The 17,832-nt window shown below is 34.4% G+C and overlaps 2 protein-coding genes across 2 annotated transcripts; both read right to left on the reverse strand.

The window, feature by feature from the left end:
• Positions 1 to 227: 227 nt before the first annotated feature.
• LOC137930301 (cytochrome b5 domain-containing protein 1) lies at positions 228 to 7,162 on the reverse strand. The gene is made up of 4 exons (XM_068773530.1): positions 6,917 to 7,162; positions 4,937 to 5,192; positions 1,739 to 1,999; positions 228 to 301 (listed from the first exon to the last, which is right to left on the reverse strand). Exons 1-4 carry the CDS (start codon positions 7,160 to 7,162, stop codon positions 228 to 230), a joined length of 837 nt encoding a protein of 278 aa, XP_068629631.1.
• Positions 7,163 to 13,224: 6,062 nt separating this feature from the next.
• On the reverse strand, positions 13,225 to 17,821 carry LOC137930515 (RWD domain-containing protein 4). Its single transcript, XM_068773790.1, has 5 exons — positions 17,772 to 17,821; positions 16,375 to 16,513; positions 15,653 to 15,756; positions 15,079 to 15,259; positions 13,225 to 14,264 (listed from the first exon to the last, which is right to left on the reverse strand). The coding sequence occupies exons 2-5, from the start codon at positions 16,480 to 16,482 to the stop codon at positions 14,097 to 14,099; spliced, it is 561 nt and encodes a 186-aa protein (XP_068629891.1). The 5' UTR covers positions 16,483 to 16,513; positions 17,772 to 17,821; the 3' UTR covers positions 13,225 to 14,096.
• Between the last annotated feature and the right edge of the window lie 11 nt (positions 17,822 to 17,832).

Genomic DNA, 17,832 nt, shown 5'->3' on the forward strand with positions numbered 1-17,832 from the left:
TGAAATTGTTTTATCTTTCAATTACGTTGTTAAAATATCTATAACCATAGATTTTTGAAAAGGATATACCATACATTAATTAACAGCAGTTGGGCTATATATTAACCTTTTTAAAATTTATTTACCTATATCCAAACATTCTGCATATATCACAGTTGACTACAAATGATTTATAATTTAGAACCAAAAAGATTTTATGAAACTTTTTTTTAATCGTCCAACACTCGTCAAAACGTTAGACAACGCTCAGGCATCACGCGGCATTCCATAGCGCGACAATAACATACATCTTCTTTGGAATCTGAAACAAATTATAAATAGATGTAAGAATTCTACATATAAATATATAAGATACTAATTTTGTAATAGGTGGCGCAAAAGTAATGTCATAATGTGAACGTGTCTTAATTTTTACAAATGGCGCCAAATGTCACTGTGCTTTGAAATTTATAATGTACAATAGATAACATTTTTTTTATATTAAACATGTACATATATGTATATATACATCTACATAATGAAGGCACATTCACATTGTGACATTACTTTTGCGCCTCCTTATATATAGATATGCCTATTCGTATATAGATTTGGCACAACACTGGTGAAAAAATTCCTTAAATATCATGTATTAATATTGAATGGGCAGGTCACATGCCACGCAGAACAGAGTGTCGCTGGCTCTCCAAGGATTTGAAGTGGAGATTGACCGCAAACGACGGAAGTATAAACGCGTGCAGGGTCTCCACTCGCAATGTGTATAGTGTTAAGGTCTACGGGATATTATTTACTCCTTTGGTGTAATAACTAGGATATATGTTATTGTATGTAACACGTATGTACTATATGCGGTTCATGTGTTGAAGTACCGCGTGTGAAGGAGTGACGTGAAGTCGTGCGAAGGCGCTGGATGCAGAGTCCTCTAACCAGTCTTATTGGAAATCTATAAAGTCTATTTCCAGCTGTGGAAATGAAAATGATCACATTATAAACAATTGAACTTTGTACAGGACCTCAATTTGATTGTAGTTTCTATTAAAATAGTTTCTTCTTGTATTCTTCAAATTATCCTAAGTGTATAATAATATAAAAAATAATAAATACAGTAATACTTCTCATAAAACGGTACTTTTATAACGCTTTTTATTTTTCGATATTTAATGTATCTCGTATTACAAGTTTTTTACCTGACTTGCTTTGCTGCCCAAATGGCATTCGCAGATTCCTATGAAAGGGGTCAGGGCATGGACACTAGAAGGCTCCTTATGAAACCTCCAAGCTGGTGGACGCTCCATGAAGTGATTAAGCTCAAGGATCGCTACGAGGGGTCCTCAGCTTGGACTGTCAATTGATGATAATACCCGTTTATCATTCCATTCCATTAGTGCCCGATGGCGCCGAACCTAGATTTGGTCTGTAGCTATTGTCTAAGATAACAAGTCGTAGCACTCTCTTTTACGCGATTTTCCATACGTACACCAAATAATATTTTCAGTTTCATATTAATTACTAGTTTTTTCTTAACGTTCGATTTATAAAAACCTTTCAACGTTCTGTACTCGTCCATGTTAGCGCGTTATACGAGAACGGCATTTTATTCTGGATTATAATCGTAAAATCATGCAGAAAGTCGAGCACATGTCTTTGATTCACACCGATGTAGCTTTTGAAAGTCACGTGATAATTTTCTTACAATTAGCGGATTTGAATAAGTATTATTTGTATATTAAATAATTACCCTCTGCAATCATGTCCTCTGTGAGATCGTCGTTGTAATACAACAAGAGATCAGGTACGTAAATGTTTTCAGGCAGCGCCAGATCATTAAAGCAATCACGTTCGTCGTACACTTTGTTCTGTTCTAGTGAACAATTGTAGTCGAGGGTCTTTCCTAGATGGCGCCACGTGTATGAATGTAGATGAGTGTTGTGAGGCATATACCGCATCATGATCTGATATATCGTCTCCTCGGAGCAAACCTCTAGCGTAACTGTTGAACCTTTAACATAAAAAAAAAACAATTTATTGTAAAATTGTCAATTCCGAAGCGAGAATAACTTGCCGTAAGCCTTTTTATAGCTATATAAATAATTTAATGACCAAAAATTTAATTCAAAAATATTTAATTTTTAATTTTAAATTTCACAACCAAATTTGTTAACAACAATTTAGCATTGTTACTATTTATAATAAACAAATTTTATAACTTTTAAACTATGTTATATACTATTATATTTTTAAACTAAGTTTTTTTTTTTAAAAAATAAATGATGTCTTAAAGACGCCGTTTATTTTCGTTTTTTAATGGAAATGTATCTTCCATCCAATACTATAATCCTATAAAATTATGAATACTGTTAATATGACATTTCCTGCACCTAATCCTTACAGATTAAAAAACACATTCCGTTCCGATGGTATTAAGTCGTGATATTTATAATCTGTAGTTCATACTGACATGAAAGAAAAATATATATAACCTAAAATTAAAATTTAAAACTAAACAGATTTCGTACCAAAGTTTTGATAAAATTAAAGACATTTTTTAAATAATATCGCAAACGTCAAAAGCAAACCTTCCAATTAGCTGTTTCGGAAATATATTTATCAATTTCGCTTCAAAACATTTCACATTTAATGTTTTTCTAAAGACAGCTCACGCACAAACCCGGAAGCCGATATCTTAAAATATGAATAAAATATGTATATATACGTAAATATATATATAATAACATACACGCAACTAAGCATATAAATATTTAAAAGTATAGATAATTCACTAATAGATGAAGCATTATTTTTTAAACCAACGAAAGACAAGTCTGTACTATGTAAAGCGTTTACCTCATTTGCTCGATGTGAACACGGCTTTCTAATTTACTATGACCTAATAGGCGAAAACGCGTGGCTAAGTTAATGTTAAGTCATTATTTTCTTAATACAAATATATAATACATGTATCGTGTTGCGGTAATATTTAAAATGATATTTTTAGCAAAGTGACCAAAATTAATATCTAATCGACTCTAAATAAGACGTCATCGCTGGCTCATTAATTTTATTAGTTTTACCGTCCTTAGAACGTGAGTATATTTAAGTTACAGTTTTATGATTACACATAATTTCTAGTTTGTTCACATGCTGTGGATTTATATTTGAATAATAATATGTTCGTGTATTTATTTGTACATGTGAATGTACTTTAGTATGTTTGGGTGCGTCTCACATGGCACGGTATCAACAACCACTGCACCTGCAATACTTTACACAGGTTGTCGCGTTCTACATAACAAAACAAAACATCTACATCAACTACGCCACAACACCTGTTTTTAGTGAGCGGCCGCCCGCCCCCTAACCGCGAACAGCGTGGGCGAACCGTAGTTGGATCCGGATCCCTCTTCAGTTCGCCTGTGGTCTACGCTGCCGTTCTAACCCGCAAGCACACTCCAGCAACACGGGGTGTGTATCCCGTCAAAGCTCTACCGCGAAGAGCCTTAACAACGTGCAAGCGTCCCCGTGCAACTGGTAGGCGCCTCCCCAGCTTTAAGTTTCTAGTTTAAATCTAGTTCACGGACCCTACCGCTCCGTGAACTCAGTACCGAAGAAGCTGTAAAAGCCTTAGTGCTAACAGCATTAACATCTTCAGAAACAATAGAATAGAATAACATGGCACAGTATTTGTCATCATCGTTTCAGCTGTAAGACATCCACTGTTGGGCCTCCTCCATAGATTGCCCATAGGTTCTACAACCTTAAAGTCGTCTGTCCACCTTGTGGGTAGATCTTTGACGCTGCGCTTAACGGTCTATAGGTTTTTTCTACCTTAAAGCCATCGTTCTACGGGCCAAGTGGCCTGGTCACTGTCACTTCAACTTGCCTATTCCCTGGGATACGTTTGTTCATGGATCTCATTCCTGATTCGATCTTCAAGACAAATCCGAAGCACAGCCCAATGGTCATTGAATGACTGTGAGTTTGTGAGACCCAGGGTAAGAGACCACGTTTAGAAGCCATAAGTCATCACTTGTAAAACACATTGGTCTAGACCATGGATGCACAGACCGCGGCCCGCCGGTCGAATATTGGTGGCCCGCCGACAGCAAAAATAATACTCTCGTACATTCGAAAAATATTGAATTCTATTCCAGAATAATTTTAATAAATTATAATCAATTCTTTATTGTCTTTAATTACCTATACTTTTGGCGGCCGGCCCGCCATCAGTTCATAATTTGCCCGAGTGGTCCCTAATCTTAATAAGTCTGTGCAACCATGGTCTAGACATAAGATATAAGGAATGATATAAAGGATGATTGGAAAACTATGTAAAGTAAAGAAAGAATAACAAGAATGACAGATTTTGAGACGTATAAAAGAAGAAAGAGTGCTAAATAATATGACGCATACAAGAAGAAATAAATGTAAATAATGAAAAAATTAGCAAAATTCAAAGGGCCGAAAAGAAAAAACACACATCGGTCGTAGACTTTCGTCTTTAGGCACTGAGAGATATTGAACGAAATTTTGTAGTTTCGGCAATCGTCGATATGAATATAAAGATAAAATATATTTATTCAAAATAGAAACTTTTAACAGAACTCTTATTGATCGTCAACTTATTATCAATTTATTTTTGACTCTACTCTGCTTCGCAACGTGTCATAGTTGTGAAACAGAAGCAGGAAGAAACTTGACAACAACACATCTTTTAATAAAGTTTAACACAGATATATACATATACACTTTGTCAGATATATCCTAAATGAAATTAAAATAATCAGGCGACATCACATTTTTAAGATGCGTTTTAATGGTAGCCTAATAATGTGTTGCGGCATTTTATTAGCATTTTAATATTTTTTAAGAATATAAATATTAAACTTACAATTTTGTTAAAATTGTTGCATTAAATAGACATTTCAATTAATCTCACTTGTTAAAGTATTGGTGATCCGTATGGGTCTTGTCCTTGCTGTTAGTTTTCCCAGCACGATGCTTTCGTCCAGCCACCAGGGCTTGGTTATGGGCCTCCACCGAGTGGAAGGTACCACCGGCTCCCTGAAGCCGTGACCGTGGCGCTTGAACGGGATATTGGAGCGGACTATGGGATGGAAATACATCACCCAGTCATCACCTTTGAACCAGTGACTGATGTCCTTTCCGGCATACGCTAGCACTGTCATAGCTAACTGCAAATATTTACATCTATCACAAATTTGACCGTAAAAAATTAGCAAGATTTCTTAAATAGATTTAAATAGCAGAACGCGAGAGACTGGCTGGAATAAAAAAAGTTTCTAATGGAAATACGGGAATCCTTCTCACAGCGCAAATGTCGATCGTCGATAGGGTTCCTGCGGATAGGAATCCCTCATAGCCCAGGCCATCCTCTGCTATCTTGAATATCCAGAAAATTTTCCCAGAAACAAAAATATCAGAACTAGAAAGGCATTAAATATTTAATGGAATCAGGCGTTACCTCGCGGAAGTCCATCCTAAGTAAGAAAAGGACCAATATTTAGCCAAAGTGCGGTGCGGAAGTGGCTAAATATTGGTCCTTTTCTTACTTAGAAAGGCATTATGTATTACCCGCAACAGAAACCCTTACTCAGCTAATACCGGGCCGTGTTACTAACTCATTTATCAGTAAAATATAAAACTTTTACACCTATTTCCAATCACCCTGTATAACTTATCACTATGAAATATGTTACGTTGAAAAGTCGCGCGCAGCACCCATGCTAACGTATCGGAACAGTGCAAAAATAAATAGAAAAAATTACATTTCTGTGGGCAAAAGTTGACATAGATTTTTATGTGAGTTAGTTATGTTTCAAAAAATTCGCCAATTCCCGGAGAAAACATCGCAAACGGGAAAGATGGAATGAAAATTGGTACATCGGCAAAAGAAAACGTAAATTGAAGAGGAAATATCAGAAACCCTATAAGAGGTAACAATGCGATTTTTATCGATGTGACATTCAAACCGGCAATAGCTAATTTGCGTTGACAAGGGCTACACGGAGAACTATCAGTTAGATATCAGAATCTTCAAAACTATTAACAACTATATTATCATTACCTTATTACTTCTGAAACTATACAATACCCGGCGATAAATATTGCACATCGACCTTTGGAAAGAGTCAATCGGCTAATTTCGGCTTCGTAGAGCGTTATCTCTGTCGCTCGAATACGTAGGTAGTATGAGACAAAAATAGTGTTGTCTCTTTCCAAAATTCGATGAGCAATATTTATAGCCGAGTACTGTACATTAATTGACGGTAATATGCTAACAAGCCGAGCTCCTCGGCATTTTGAAAGCCTGCTCGTGGGCAAGTTCAACACACCCGAACACATACACAATTATTCACACGGACTCACAATCGGCCATCGCCACATTACAGAATAGAAGCAACTCTGATACACGCACGCGCATCAGCTACATTACACTTTACCTGGGTCAAAAGCCACAAAGGCGTCCTCGGTAATGAGGCAGCCGACTTGGCGGCAAAGAGCACTGCTGCAATGCACTCTACATAATACTCTACATAATCGATAATGAGACTTGCCCATGTGATAAATCCAAAGTACAGATTTTTCATCACTTACTCAGACACTGCTCCCGATTCGAATCCAAAAGACGTAACCACGTGACCTTATGTGAAAACCTTAATATACCTCCGATTAACTTATCGGACCTTCTCAAGAAAAAATACACTGCAGAATCTTTTGATGAATTGGCCCGGCTCATTGTCCTAAATCTCAAGGCATTTAACGGTCTGTAGCGCTTGGGCAGCGACTTGAAATAAATTAATGTACCAACTAAAATGTAATTGTGTAAAACTTACAATTTAAAAAAAAACACTAGCGATACAAATTAGAATTAATAAAAAAAAATGTGGTAACTTACCCTTTTGAAGTCACAATACGTGAAGCCCTGTTTGAAACATTTGCAATACTCCATACAGTCGTCGTCACAGTACCAATTCTTGATGGCACACGTGCACTTCTTGGTGCACTTACAGAACTTGAGTTGCTCCTCCATCCATGAAGTCAGGTCTAACACCTTACCGTTAAGGGACACCCAGCAGTCGTTGGCCATGTTATGCACGGCCACCTCCGCCGGGGTATAATACTCTGGCTTTGTATATATCATGATGTATATTTATTTAGAAAACTTTAAATAATGTTTAACTGTCATAATTTGACAGCGTCATCTTTTGACAGTTATACTTTTTTATGCACACGAAGCATTCAGCCAGGTTTATATTTTTTTTTCAGGAGAAAGTTACTTATTACAGCTATCGCAGCCATAACTTTATACGGATACATGTTACGTTTTAAAATCTATGGCAATCCGATGAAATAAAGTAAAGGATCCATCTAAGGCACTCGAGGAAAACCTCAAGCTAAGTTATTTTAACCCTTTCGTTACCAGCGCCGGAGTTAGTCGGCATCCACCTTGTAATGTGGGCTTATGTGTAGATCCCTGTTTTAAGATTTATCACAGCCAAATAAATTTCTAAGAATTATCCTAACTTTTATATTGAATTATTATATCAGTAAAGTATTTAAATATGTAACACAAATGAGAAAATTCGAACATAGGCTTACCGCCATGCAAAATGCACACTTCGCGGCGCATATGCACGGTTCAGTAGCGTCACTTTGACGGAACGGACTGCGGTAAAGGAAGGGTTTAGGGTTATATGAGTTTTTTCCTGGAGCCAGTAGATCTTGCATGTAATGATAACACGAAGCCGAAAGTAGAAGTGTGGGCTAAGTTTGATGAATAGATCAAACTTATCCCATATTTATACCGATTCTAAAAAGTATCAAAACTATATTCAACCAATAAAAACTGTCGGCCAATCACAAGGCAGACAGACTTCTTACCTTAACACAAGATCATACAATCTCATTTCATACATTATCTATGATCTTATAGGTTCAGTAGATTATTTAACGACAAAACCGAAATACATTATTTTTGAGCTATGGGTTTTGAAGGCATAGGCGCCAGGTAACATCGAATAATTCGCACTTTAACCTTTGGATAGGTTACTATTACAAGACAATTACATATTTATATATATATACACACACGCTTATTATATCTAGCCTTATTTGGTTAAAATTTTACTGACGAAAACCAAGATTTCTAAAACACAGATATTCCTAACACAGAAGTGACTAAACAAATTTATCAATTAAAGACAATTGCAGAATTTATGCGAATTAATATATAAATAAATAATTATCTATACAAAGGAGTCTGTTTGTTATCGTAGTGTATGCGCAACCCGACTACGACACTCGCGCACCGATCGTGGCCGCGTGCAGACGTGTTGGTGTTCCGTCTGCACTATCATTTATTACAATAGTAAAGCTATGTTTTATATCACGGACCCTTCCGTTCCGTGAACTCGTTTCCGATGAAACTGTAAAAGCCGCAAGACTAACAGCAAAAACTTTACATGATACAATAGACAAAAACAAATATGTTTTATATATATATATATATTATATACAAGGAGACCGTGCATATAAAAATATACATTTTTAAAATTTTATGTCTCTTTGCTGCGGCTAATATCGAAAAAGTTTGGACGGATTTTGACAGGACTTATACTAGCAGGTAACTGTTGTAAGGAGTAACTTAGGTTACTTTTATTTCAGAAATTAAAAAAAAATTGTTAATTTCCACGTGGACGAAATCACTGGCAAAGTTAAATATAAATAACAACACAAATACAGTGAGATCGGAATTTTATTATGAACACATAGAGACAATATTCCATCGCCAACACCATCGCTTTTCGAGACTATAGACTAAACGAGTGGTTCTCAAACACGTTTAAAATTTTAACCCATAATAAAAAATTTGATTATCGAAAAATAACTCGTACGCTTGGTCACCCCTAACATACACGACATAATTAAACTTGAAAAACAGAATGTATTGTATAATATGTCAACAGTCTTTTGTATATTATATATAAATGTATAAACAGATCGGATCATCGGAGTAACAATATTGGTAAAGCGGATATATATAAATATTTTTTGGAAGAACTATATATATATTTAGAGTTATTCAAAATCTCTAATGCAAGAATACAGTACATTTGTTAAAGAATCAAATATAATTTAAGGCCGATTTATAATACACGGATCATAATAACTTATTATCGCTACAATACAAAGAAATACAATCAAAAGAAATTTTATAGATGTTACAAAAATTCTTACAAATGTATCTATTCAGCTAGGAGTAAAACTATGGTACTATATAACACCAGGTTCACAGAATTTTTAAGAGTATTCCATAACTTCTAAAATGTAAATAAATAGATCCTACAAATGTATAATTACATATACAGTACCCGGCGATAGATATTGCACATCGTCCTTTGGAAAGAGACAGTGGGCATAATAAACACTGATTATATAATATACTAATTTAGTGATATTGACCTCTTTGAGAGCACAGATAGTGAAATGGAAGTGTTAGTATAATGGTGTTTATTATGTACGGTTGTAATTTTCCAAAATAAATACGTAAACATAATGTGAACATGTTTTTTATTTCATTTTACCCCAACCTAAAGCCACCACTTATATAAAAATTTGTGTATTTTATACAATCTTCGTTAAGCCAACGAAGATTAACTAAGATTGGAATAGCGACTTAGAAATAAAGACGCGAATTGAAATTGCACGTGGCGCTTTCAACGCGATGAAGAAAGTGCTATGTAGTCGCAGCATCAACATCATTATACTGTACGGATGTGAGGCCTGGACCATAAAGGAAGACCTTCGTAAGCGTATAGAGGCTTTCGAAATGTGGACATATAGACGCATGCTTTCCATAAGCTGGACTCAGAAGGTGACTAACGTTGAAGTTCTGAAACGAATCGGCCATATACGCGCACTAATGCTCACAGTAAAACGAAGGAAAATCGCTTACTTGGGACACGTTCTTCGACACCAACGATACAATCTTCTTCAACTTATCATGATGGGAAAGATCGCTGGTAAAAGGAAGGTTGGTAGGAGAAAGAAGTCGTGGCTTCGTAACATTAGAGAGTGGACCGGAATCGCCAGCGCTGCTGAGCTATTACGCAGAACCAAAAATAAGGAAGAGAGCAGGAAGCTGATAGCCAACCTCCACTAGTTGGAGAGGCACTTCAAGAAAGAAAAAGATTTTATACAAAGAATAAAAATAATTATCAAAAGAAGCAAATGATACTTGTTGTAACAGCTCCTAATAGATACCGGACTGTTTGTATTTCGTGCGACAGAGATAACGCTCTACTAAACCGAAATTAACCGATTGTCTCTTTCCAAATGTCGATGTGCAATTTATCGACGGGTACTGTACAAACATACAACAATATATGAAAATGATGTCTTTGACCGTTGTTACAGATGATGATATAGATAAGACACGTGGTTGTTTACGATGGGCTTTAGAAGATGGGATCATCCAGACATCAATTCAGAAATGAGGATATCCGAAATGCCAATCTTTCTGATGTTCTAAAAATTGATCTACTGAAGTAATGGATGGATCAGTCCACTAGATAGACCAATGACATAGTTACACCCCAAGGAAATCGCTTGATGCAGACTACACATGACTTGCCGTCATGGCGATCATCGTGGAAAGCATATGTTTCGCAGTCAGTGTCAAATATAATCACTTTATTAATATAAGTAAGAAAAGGACCATTATTTAGCCACTTCCGCACATGCAGTGGTAGTCGTGCAACAAAGTGCACCGCCCGCCAGCCCGCTGATAAATGCGTATACTACAAACAATGCGAATCACACAATGCCACCGCCAAATGACTCAACACGTGTTTCATCCCTCCACGGGGCATCTTCAGGAGTTATGTTACACCGATTAGTGCCAAACACAGAGTCCTGTTTGACTCACTACATGTGCGGAAGTGGCTAAATATTGGTCCTTTTCTTAGTGAGGATGGACTTCCGCAAGGTAACGCCTAATTCCATTAAAAAATTTATTAATATAAACATAATTAAAATACCGCGAAGATTCGAATGTACAAGATATATGCTCGTGTATATTGCACCACGGATTTGATTACTTGGCGTTGTTCACAACGCCTTTTTTATAACAAATCATTAGATTTTTTTCTTTATTTATATAACTTGATACATTATTTATCTATGTATTAAAAATCGGCTTCATTATAACGCTTTTATATAACCAAATACTGAATTTCGAATTGCGTAACCAAAATACAGGGTGGGCTAGATATGAGGAGAAATTTTTTTCCACTAAAACATCAACCTTATTCCAATATATCATGACATACCGTACATCTTTAACAATTTTAACGAATTTTAGTGAAATAATGATATTACATTGAGATAAATTTTACGGACCCCATGGAGTGTAAATTTAACACCTCTGGATTTTTTTCTCTGCAGCAACTCGACCCTTTGGGGCACGCTGGTATTAAAAATGTCCCATCTTATTGATGCACCTGGAAATACTGGGATATTTGCGCGCTCATACATTTTTTTCTAAATTTTACTATTTAAAGATATTAGCAACACCATTAGCAATTGTTAAAAATATACAAGATTGCGCTGGATATATATGACAGGTTCATCAAGTGTTGAAACCAAAAATTTTTTGTAGTTAATAACAGAATTATTTTTTTTATATCATTGTATTTGTATTGTATTAATTTTGTTAAATTTAGAACGAAATAAAATTTCTGTGCAACATGGGTATTTTTATTTTCTAAAATTCCGTGCCTCAATGGGTTAAGCGCATGCAACAAGGCATATACCTTCCCCAATGATATCTATAGCGGGATATATAATCGCCACGCAGACGAGTTGGTGATCACAGTGTGGTACTATGGTGTACAGAAGACGCTGTTTATTGATACTTATTGCAATGTAAATTATATAAGAATACTAGCTGATCCCGCAAACGTTGTTTTGCAAAAAAAAATTGATATTTTAATTTACAAATAAAAAATAAGGGTTGATCGTAGAGGGGTGAAAATTTATGGTTGTATGTATTCTTGTATGCTGTATCATAAAAAAATAAAAACAAAAAATTTCGTTAAAAAAATAAAAAAAAATTTTTAAGTGTGAACAACCTATATCACTTAGGGGTATAGAAAATAGATAGTAGCCGATTCTCAGACATACTGAATACGCATGTAAAATTTGGTAAAAATCGGTCAAGCCGTTTCGGAGGAGTTCAAGTTCGAACACCGTGACACGAGAATTTTATAAATTAGATATATTGAGAATCGAACCAGCGAACTACGACCGCAAGTGTCAGTCTCCTATCGCACCTCAAGAGCGCATTGCGCATTTCAAATACATGCATGAAGAAATGTCCACTCTCCCACGAGTGATGTATGTAAAATAAATTAAAAAAAAATTGCATGTTTAATACACTTTTTCCTGGGCCTTGAAGTTTTATTCCTATGTTTTTTTTTACACACTCAACTAAATAGCCCACCCTGTATAAGACAATCATTTTATATTTAATCAATAAGTAATACATGCAATAATCAATAATAAATCGCAGTCACTAGTATTCATATATAATATTCAAAGCATGGTATAATCCAGTATGTAAAGCTCTATGTAAAAATAAAAACAAATTATTTTACAGTCCGTTTGCGTTAATGGAAAATCCTTAATGCTAGCCGGCTTATGCCTATTTGTAAAGTTGCGTTCACAGTGACCAGTCAAAGGCATACGAAGGCAATGATTAAAACAATTTGACAAGATTTTTTTCCCATTATTCCTCATGACAGTTCTTGCCTGCCCACAATATCACGCTATTGGAAATGTAATATACAGGATGATTGTATGTATTGGTCATTAATCAGCATAAAGAATTTACAACTATTTCGAATCAACTGTATAATCTGATCACTCTGAAATATGTTACGTAATTTATTTTTTCTTATACCTTATGCCAGTACAAGTCTATAAAGATAGACAGTAAACAAATAATTAATTTGAATATGTAGTAAAGCCAAATTTTAAAAATACTTTTTCTTAGTACATTGATATAACCAATCAAAAATAATAAATGGTTCCTAAAAATATGAGCTCTGAGCAAATTATTTACACACTTAAACATACATACACACTTAAACATACATACACACAGACATATATATATATATGTAAAAAGAAACGTGTGTAACTTCTTCGCTCCGGCCTATTTAAATGCGAAAAAAAAAGTTAAATCTTGACTAATTCCGGTAAATAATTATCAAGTATAATTTCACTTGACGATACCAAAATATCAAGCAGGTGTATGGTGTCTTGAAGTAAGCAGACGGCATTCCTCGCGGGGAACCCCAGCTTTTTTTTAAAGCCACCGTTTTTTGGAACCCCTCGTTCAGCCCTGCATGTGGGATAGGGTATTGTTTTACAAGGATTTAATAATGATTTCATATTCAATATTTATTTTATTTTCCTTCTCTTTCATGCTTCACGTTTCCTTTTGTTCATCTTCCTTTCTTCGCAGCATCACTCTTTTTATTTCTTTCGGAGATATTACATACCTCACTCTCCCTCCTCCTAGACGTTTTCAAATCTCACTAAACAATGTGTTCAATATGTTCGCAACCGAATAACGCATTTCGGCTTCTATAGTGTTTAGAGCTATAGAATGTGCATAAAAATTTTAGAAAGACACAAAAAAGTATGTGAAACACTGATAATTATTATTTTTAAGTGAACCCCCAATTTTTGGTTGTTTTACATTTAAATATTTCACTAATTAAAGAGAAGGAAACTGAATTTAAATGTAAACACTGACTGTAACAGTGTAAATACACTGGGATTAAAATGTCTTGTAATATGTAGTATGTAGCAGTCGGGAAGTCCTGGAAACCAGGCAGTTCAAGATATATCATTGTAATGATTTTTGAGGAAGGCCTATACCTTGCAACGTTTATTATTTAGTTGATGATCAATATTCACTGAATTCTTAACGCAAACGGACTGTAACAGTAAAGGTTCTCTCTCATTTCCCGGCTTTGAAGATTCGTTAGAGCCTAGGTCTCCGAGTGTCATGAAGTAGGATGGTGTGGGGCCTGAGACAAGTGCTTGACAATGTCCACCCAGTCCCAGCCGCGGGGTTTCTCTCCAGCTCGGCCAATCTCCGCTCGGTCCCACGCTCGACGCTTTTGCGCCTTCGTTAGCTGTTCCTTCTTCTCTGGTTTCTTCGATGCTTCCGTCTAGAATAATGAGGAAAATAAAATTATAATCTGGCGTTTTTTGTCAATTCTTTTTTTAAGACCTGGACTCTCCCCACCACGTATCATTGTGTTCTTAGTAAAAATACGAGTCTTTTTTGTATTTTGAAATAAAATTGCAATATTTAATTTAATATTTAAGACAAAGAGATGCTTCAATAGAATCTATATAGACAAACTCCTACATGTGAGAGATGTACTTGTTTTACAAAGGTTTAATAATTTATTCATATTTGATATTTATTTTATTTTCCTTCTCTTTCATGCTTCACATTTTCTTTTGTTCATCTGCCTTACTTCACAGTATCTATTTCTTATTACATCACTCACACTCCCACCTAGACTTTTTAAAATGTCGCTAAACAAAATGTTCGCAACCAATGGCCTATTTTAATATTGTACTATATTAGTTAATTCCAAAAAATGCACAACCTATATACCATAGTAACAAGGTAAGTATGCGTTCACATGGTGGCAAAATGTCAGTTTACATCTCTCGTGATGAAAATTACAACTGTAGAAGTAATGGTATTGTTAAGAATATCCCATATATTCGTGTATGATTGCGGAAGAAGTCTGTCAAATAAGGTAGTATCGGTATAAACAAAGGCCTATATTTACTTGTACCTTTGACATACAATACATACTGTGGTGGCGCTAGTATCGCGTCGGATTGGTGAGCGGCGTGTGGGAAAGAGACGCACGGTTATCGCGACGAAACGAACCGATGATGCGAGCTAGCGTCTATATAAATCGAGTAGTAGTGATCTGGGCGTCGCCAGTATACACAGCTCACCTGATCTTCGATGACTATCTTCTCAACCCTTGCTACTACAGCCTCCTCCGTTTGCTCCGACAGAATATCAGCCACCTTCTCCTTCAGACACTCAAACAGCGTATACGTCATCGCACATCCCACCCATTGATCGGCTTCCGCATCCACTATGTCCAAGATCTTGGCTTTAACCGACGGTAAACTGTGAAAAAAAGACAAGCAATATTTTTGTTCTGTATTCGAAATTTAAATATTATTGAAATAGAAAAATTTCATAAGGCAAATGTGTGAAACAGACAACCATAGCTGAGTGAGAGAGATATAATTATAGCTTTTAAGAAGTAGAAAATGCTTATATGGAACTGAAAATGTAATCACAGGGTGTAACATAAGACAGATTGCTGTGGTGATCTTTTCGGGAAGCCTATACCTTGCAGTGGGCATCTATCGTCTGACATTATGATCATGACAGATATTACACCCGTTGTGTTATATTCAACAAAATAAAAAAAATTAACATACTGTTAATTTATTATCTGTGACTCTTTAAGGTTTTAAATTTTTACTTTATAAAAAGCTTGTAACTTATACTCACAGATGTTGATTATAGAAGATCTCTAAATTACATTTCGGCTTCTCGGTTGGATAGGTAGGTCCCCATTTAATTTCTAAAATAAAAGATTTTTCCCCCTCCGTATACTGAAATTGAAATCATTTCATATATTAACATTTCCAAAACATTCTTAAAGCACTTGACATTGGAATTCAATTGACAGACTTTAACATGTTTTGTTGAAATTTAATATTAATTAGCTGTGCCTGTAATTTTGTGTGTAGGCAAAAAAGATTATTTCATTTATTTATTTTTTTCATTAAAGTTACTCTTTATTACATTGGCTACCTGCACACAAGTACCGACAAAACTAGTCCAGACATACTAGAGATTAGCCAGAACAAACACACAGATAGAGAAAAATTTTAATACGTGGTAATTATGTATAGTGATTAAGGTATATATATTACCTTTCTTTATCTTTGGGGGAGGCTTATACCTTGTTGTGGGCATCTATGAAAATGATGATAATGACAATGAAAAATCTATGAAAATATTTTATCACATTAATCAGAAAGATATCTTTTTTTAAATTTCAATTTATACTGAAGTGAATACTTCAATTTTGGTATAATAAAATATGTATCCATGTAGAAACATATACATTTTTCCTAGAGACTAGTGGTAAAATTTTTAATTTAAAAAGGGACAAATGTTTTATTGCTTTACCTGAAATAGACAGATCGTAAATAAAAATGTCATACCTTGTACTGGTAGGTAGTTGCATCAACTTGTTTAAAATTATCATCACCTTCATATATTGACTTCAAGACTTCAATTTCCTCAGTCTGTTGTTCTGCATCATCAGACATTTTCTCTATTTACTAAAATCTCCAGTGTTCCCTGAAAATGAAATTAAAAATTAATTTTGCCACAAACAATGTATTTGTTAAAACTTTGTAATGTAAGTACCTAGTATTTGATTTAATATATTAAACTTTTTTAAACATAATTGATAATTCTACTTAATGGATATACTCTTTATACAACTTTGTATGTATATATGATAGTTAAAACCTATTATTAATAAAAGATTAATATTTTTAACGAAATAATTACATGACCTGCCTAATGTATAGTATAGAACAGTGTTTCCCAACACATGTTCCATGCCTCACATGGTAGCAATTAGCTTTTTAAGGGGGTCAATTTGAAAATGGACTGGACACAAATTTTACCCATCGCTTTAATATAAAAATATGTCTGTTACACAGGAGGACATAAGAATTTTAGAAAGGCTAAATTGAGGCATGGCAATCAAAAGGTTGAAAAGTACTTTAATATAGTATATAGACTATATTAATCAATATTCTACAGTTATGTAATATTAATAATCTTTTAACCAACACAACAATCACAACAGAAGACATATATGTAAATAAAGGAACAGATAAAACTAAAAACATAGATATTAAAGGAACAAAAATAGAAATGCTTTTCATTCAATATTGTCGGATGATCTAAATAATAAAGATTTTTTTAAAGGAGTTATCAGTACTAGTATTTTGTAAAAACTTAGAGCAATGTTTTTGCTATGACATATAAGTACCCTAATCTTTATTACAGTAAATATAATATAGTAATTAAAAGAAAAAGTATGTTGGAAGTGAATGAATTAAAAAAAATCATTATCCATTGTAACATTCAATCAATAAATAAATAACCAAAGACAGCTAAGCTGACTATAGTCATTTAATCTATTCGCACTTTATTTATTTCTTCTTAATTTTTCTCATACATGTGTAATATTTACACATATTCTGAATTTGTTTATATTTAATTTTTAACAACATACATATAAATCAACACTAGGCTCGAAGTTCCTGCTGTTTAAAATATTCATATAGTATTTTTTTAACTGTAACCATAATACGCTTGTTTTTTAAAAAAAAGTATAAATCAGAATATCAGAAATGGATGTTTGTTTTTTTAAGACTTAAGTTTTAGGTTACGAATAAACATACAAAACACTAGGTGCACAATGTTGTGTCGGATATAATTAAACTAAATACATATAAATACTCCTAGTAAATTCTAATTAACAAAACAGTGAAAATTTAATTAAAATTAAAAAGTAATGGTATAAATATTTAAGTTTCACCTATATATTCGTAGGTTATCTACCCCGACTTGACGGAAGAAATCAGCTGGCGATTGTCAGC

This window comes from Battus philenor, unplaced genomic scaffold (assembly GCF_028537555.1).
Source record: "Battus philenor isolate CCGP_79_NKW_IND1 unplaced genomic scaffold, ilBatPhil1.0.hap1 SCAF_6, whole genome shotgun sequence".
Classification (NCBI taxonomy): domain Eukaryota; kingdom Metazoa; phylum Arthropoda; class Insecta; order Lepidoptera; family Papilionidae; genus Battus; species Battus philenor.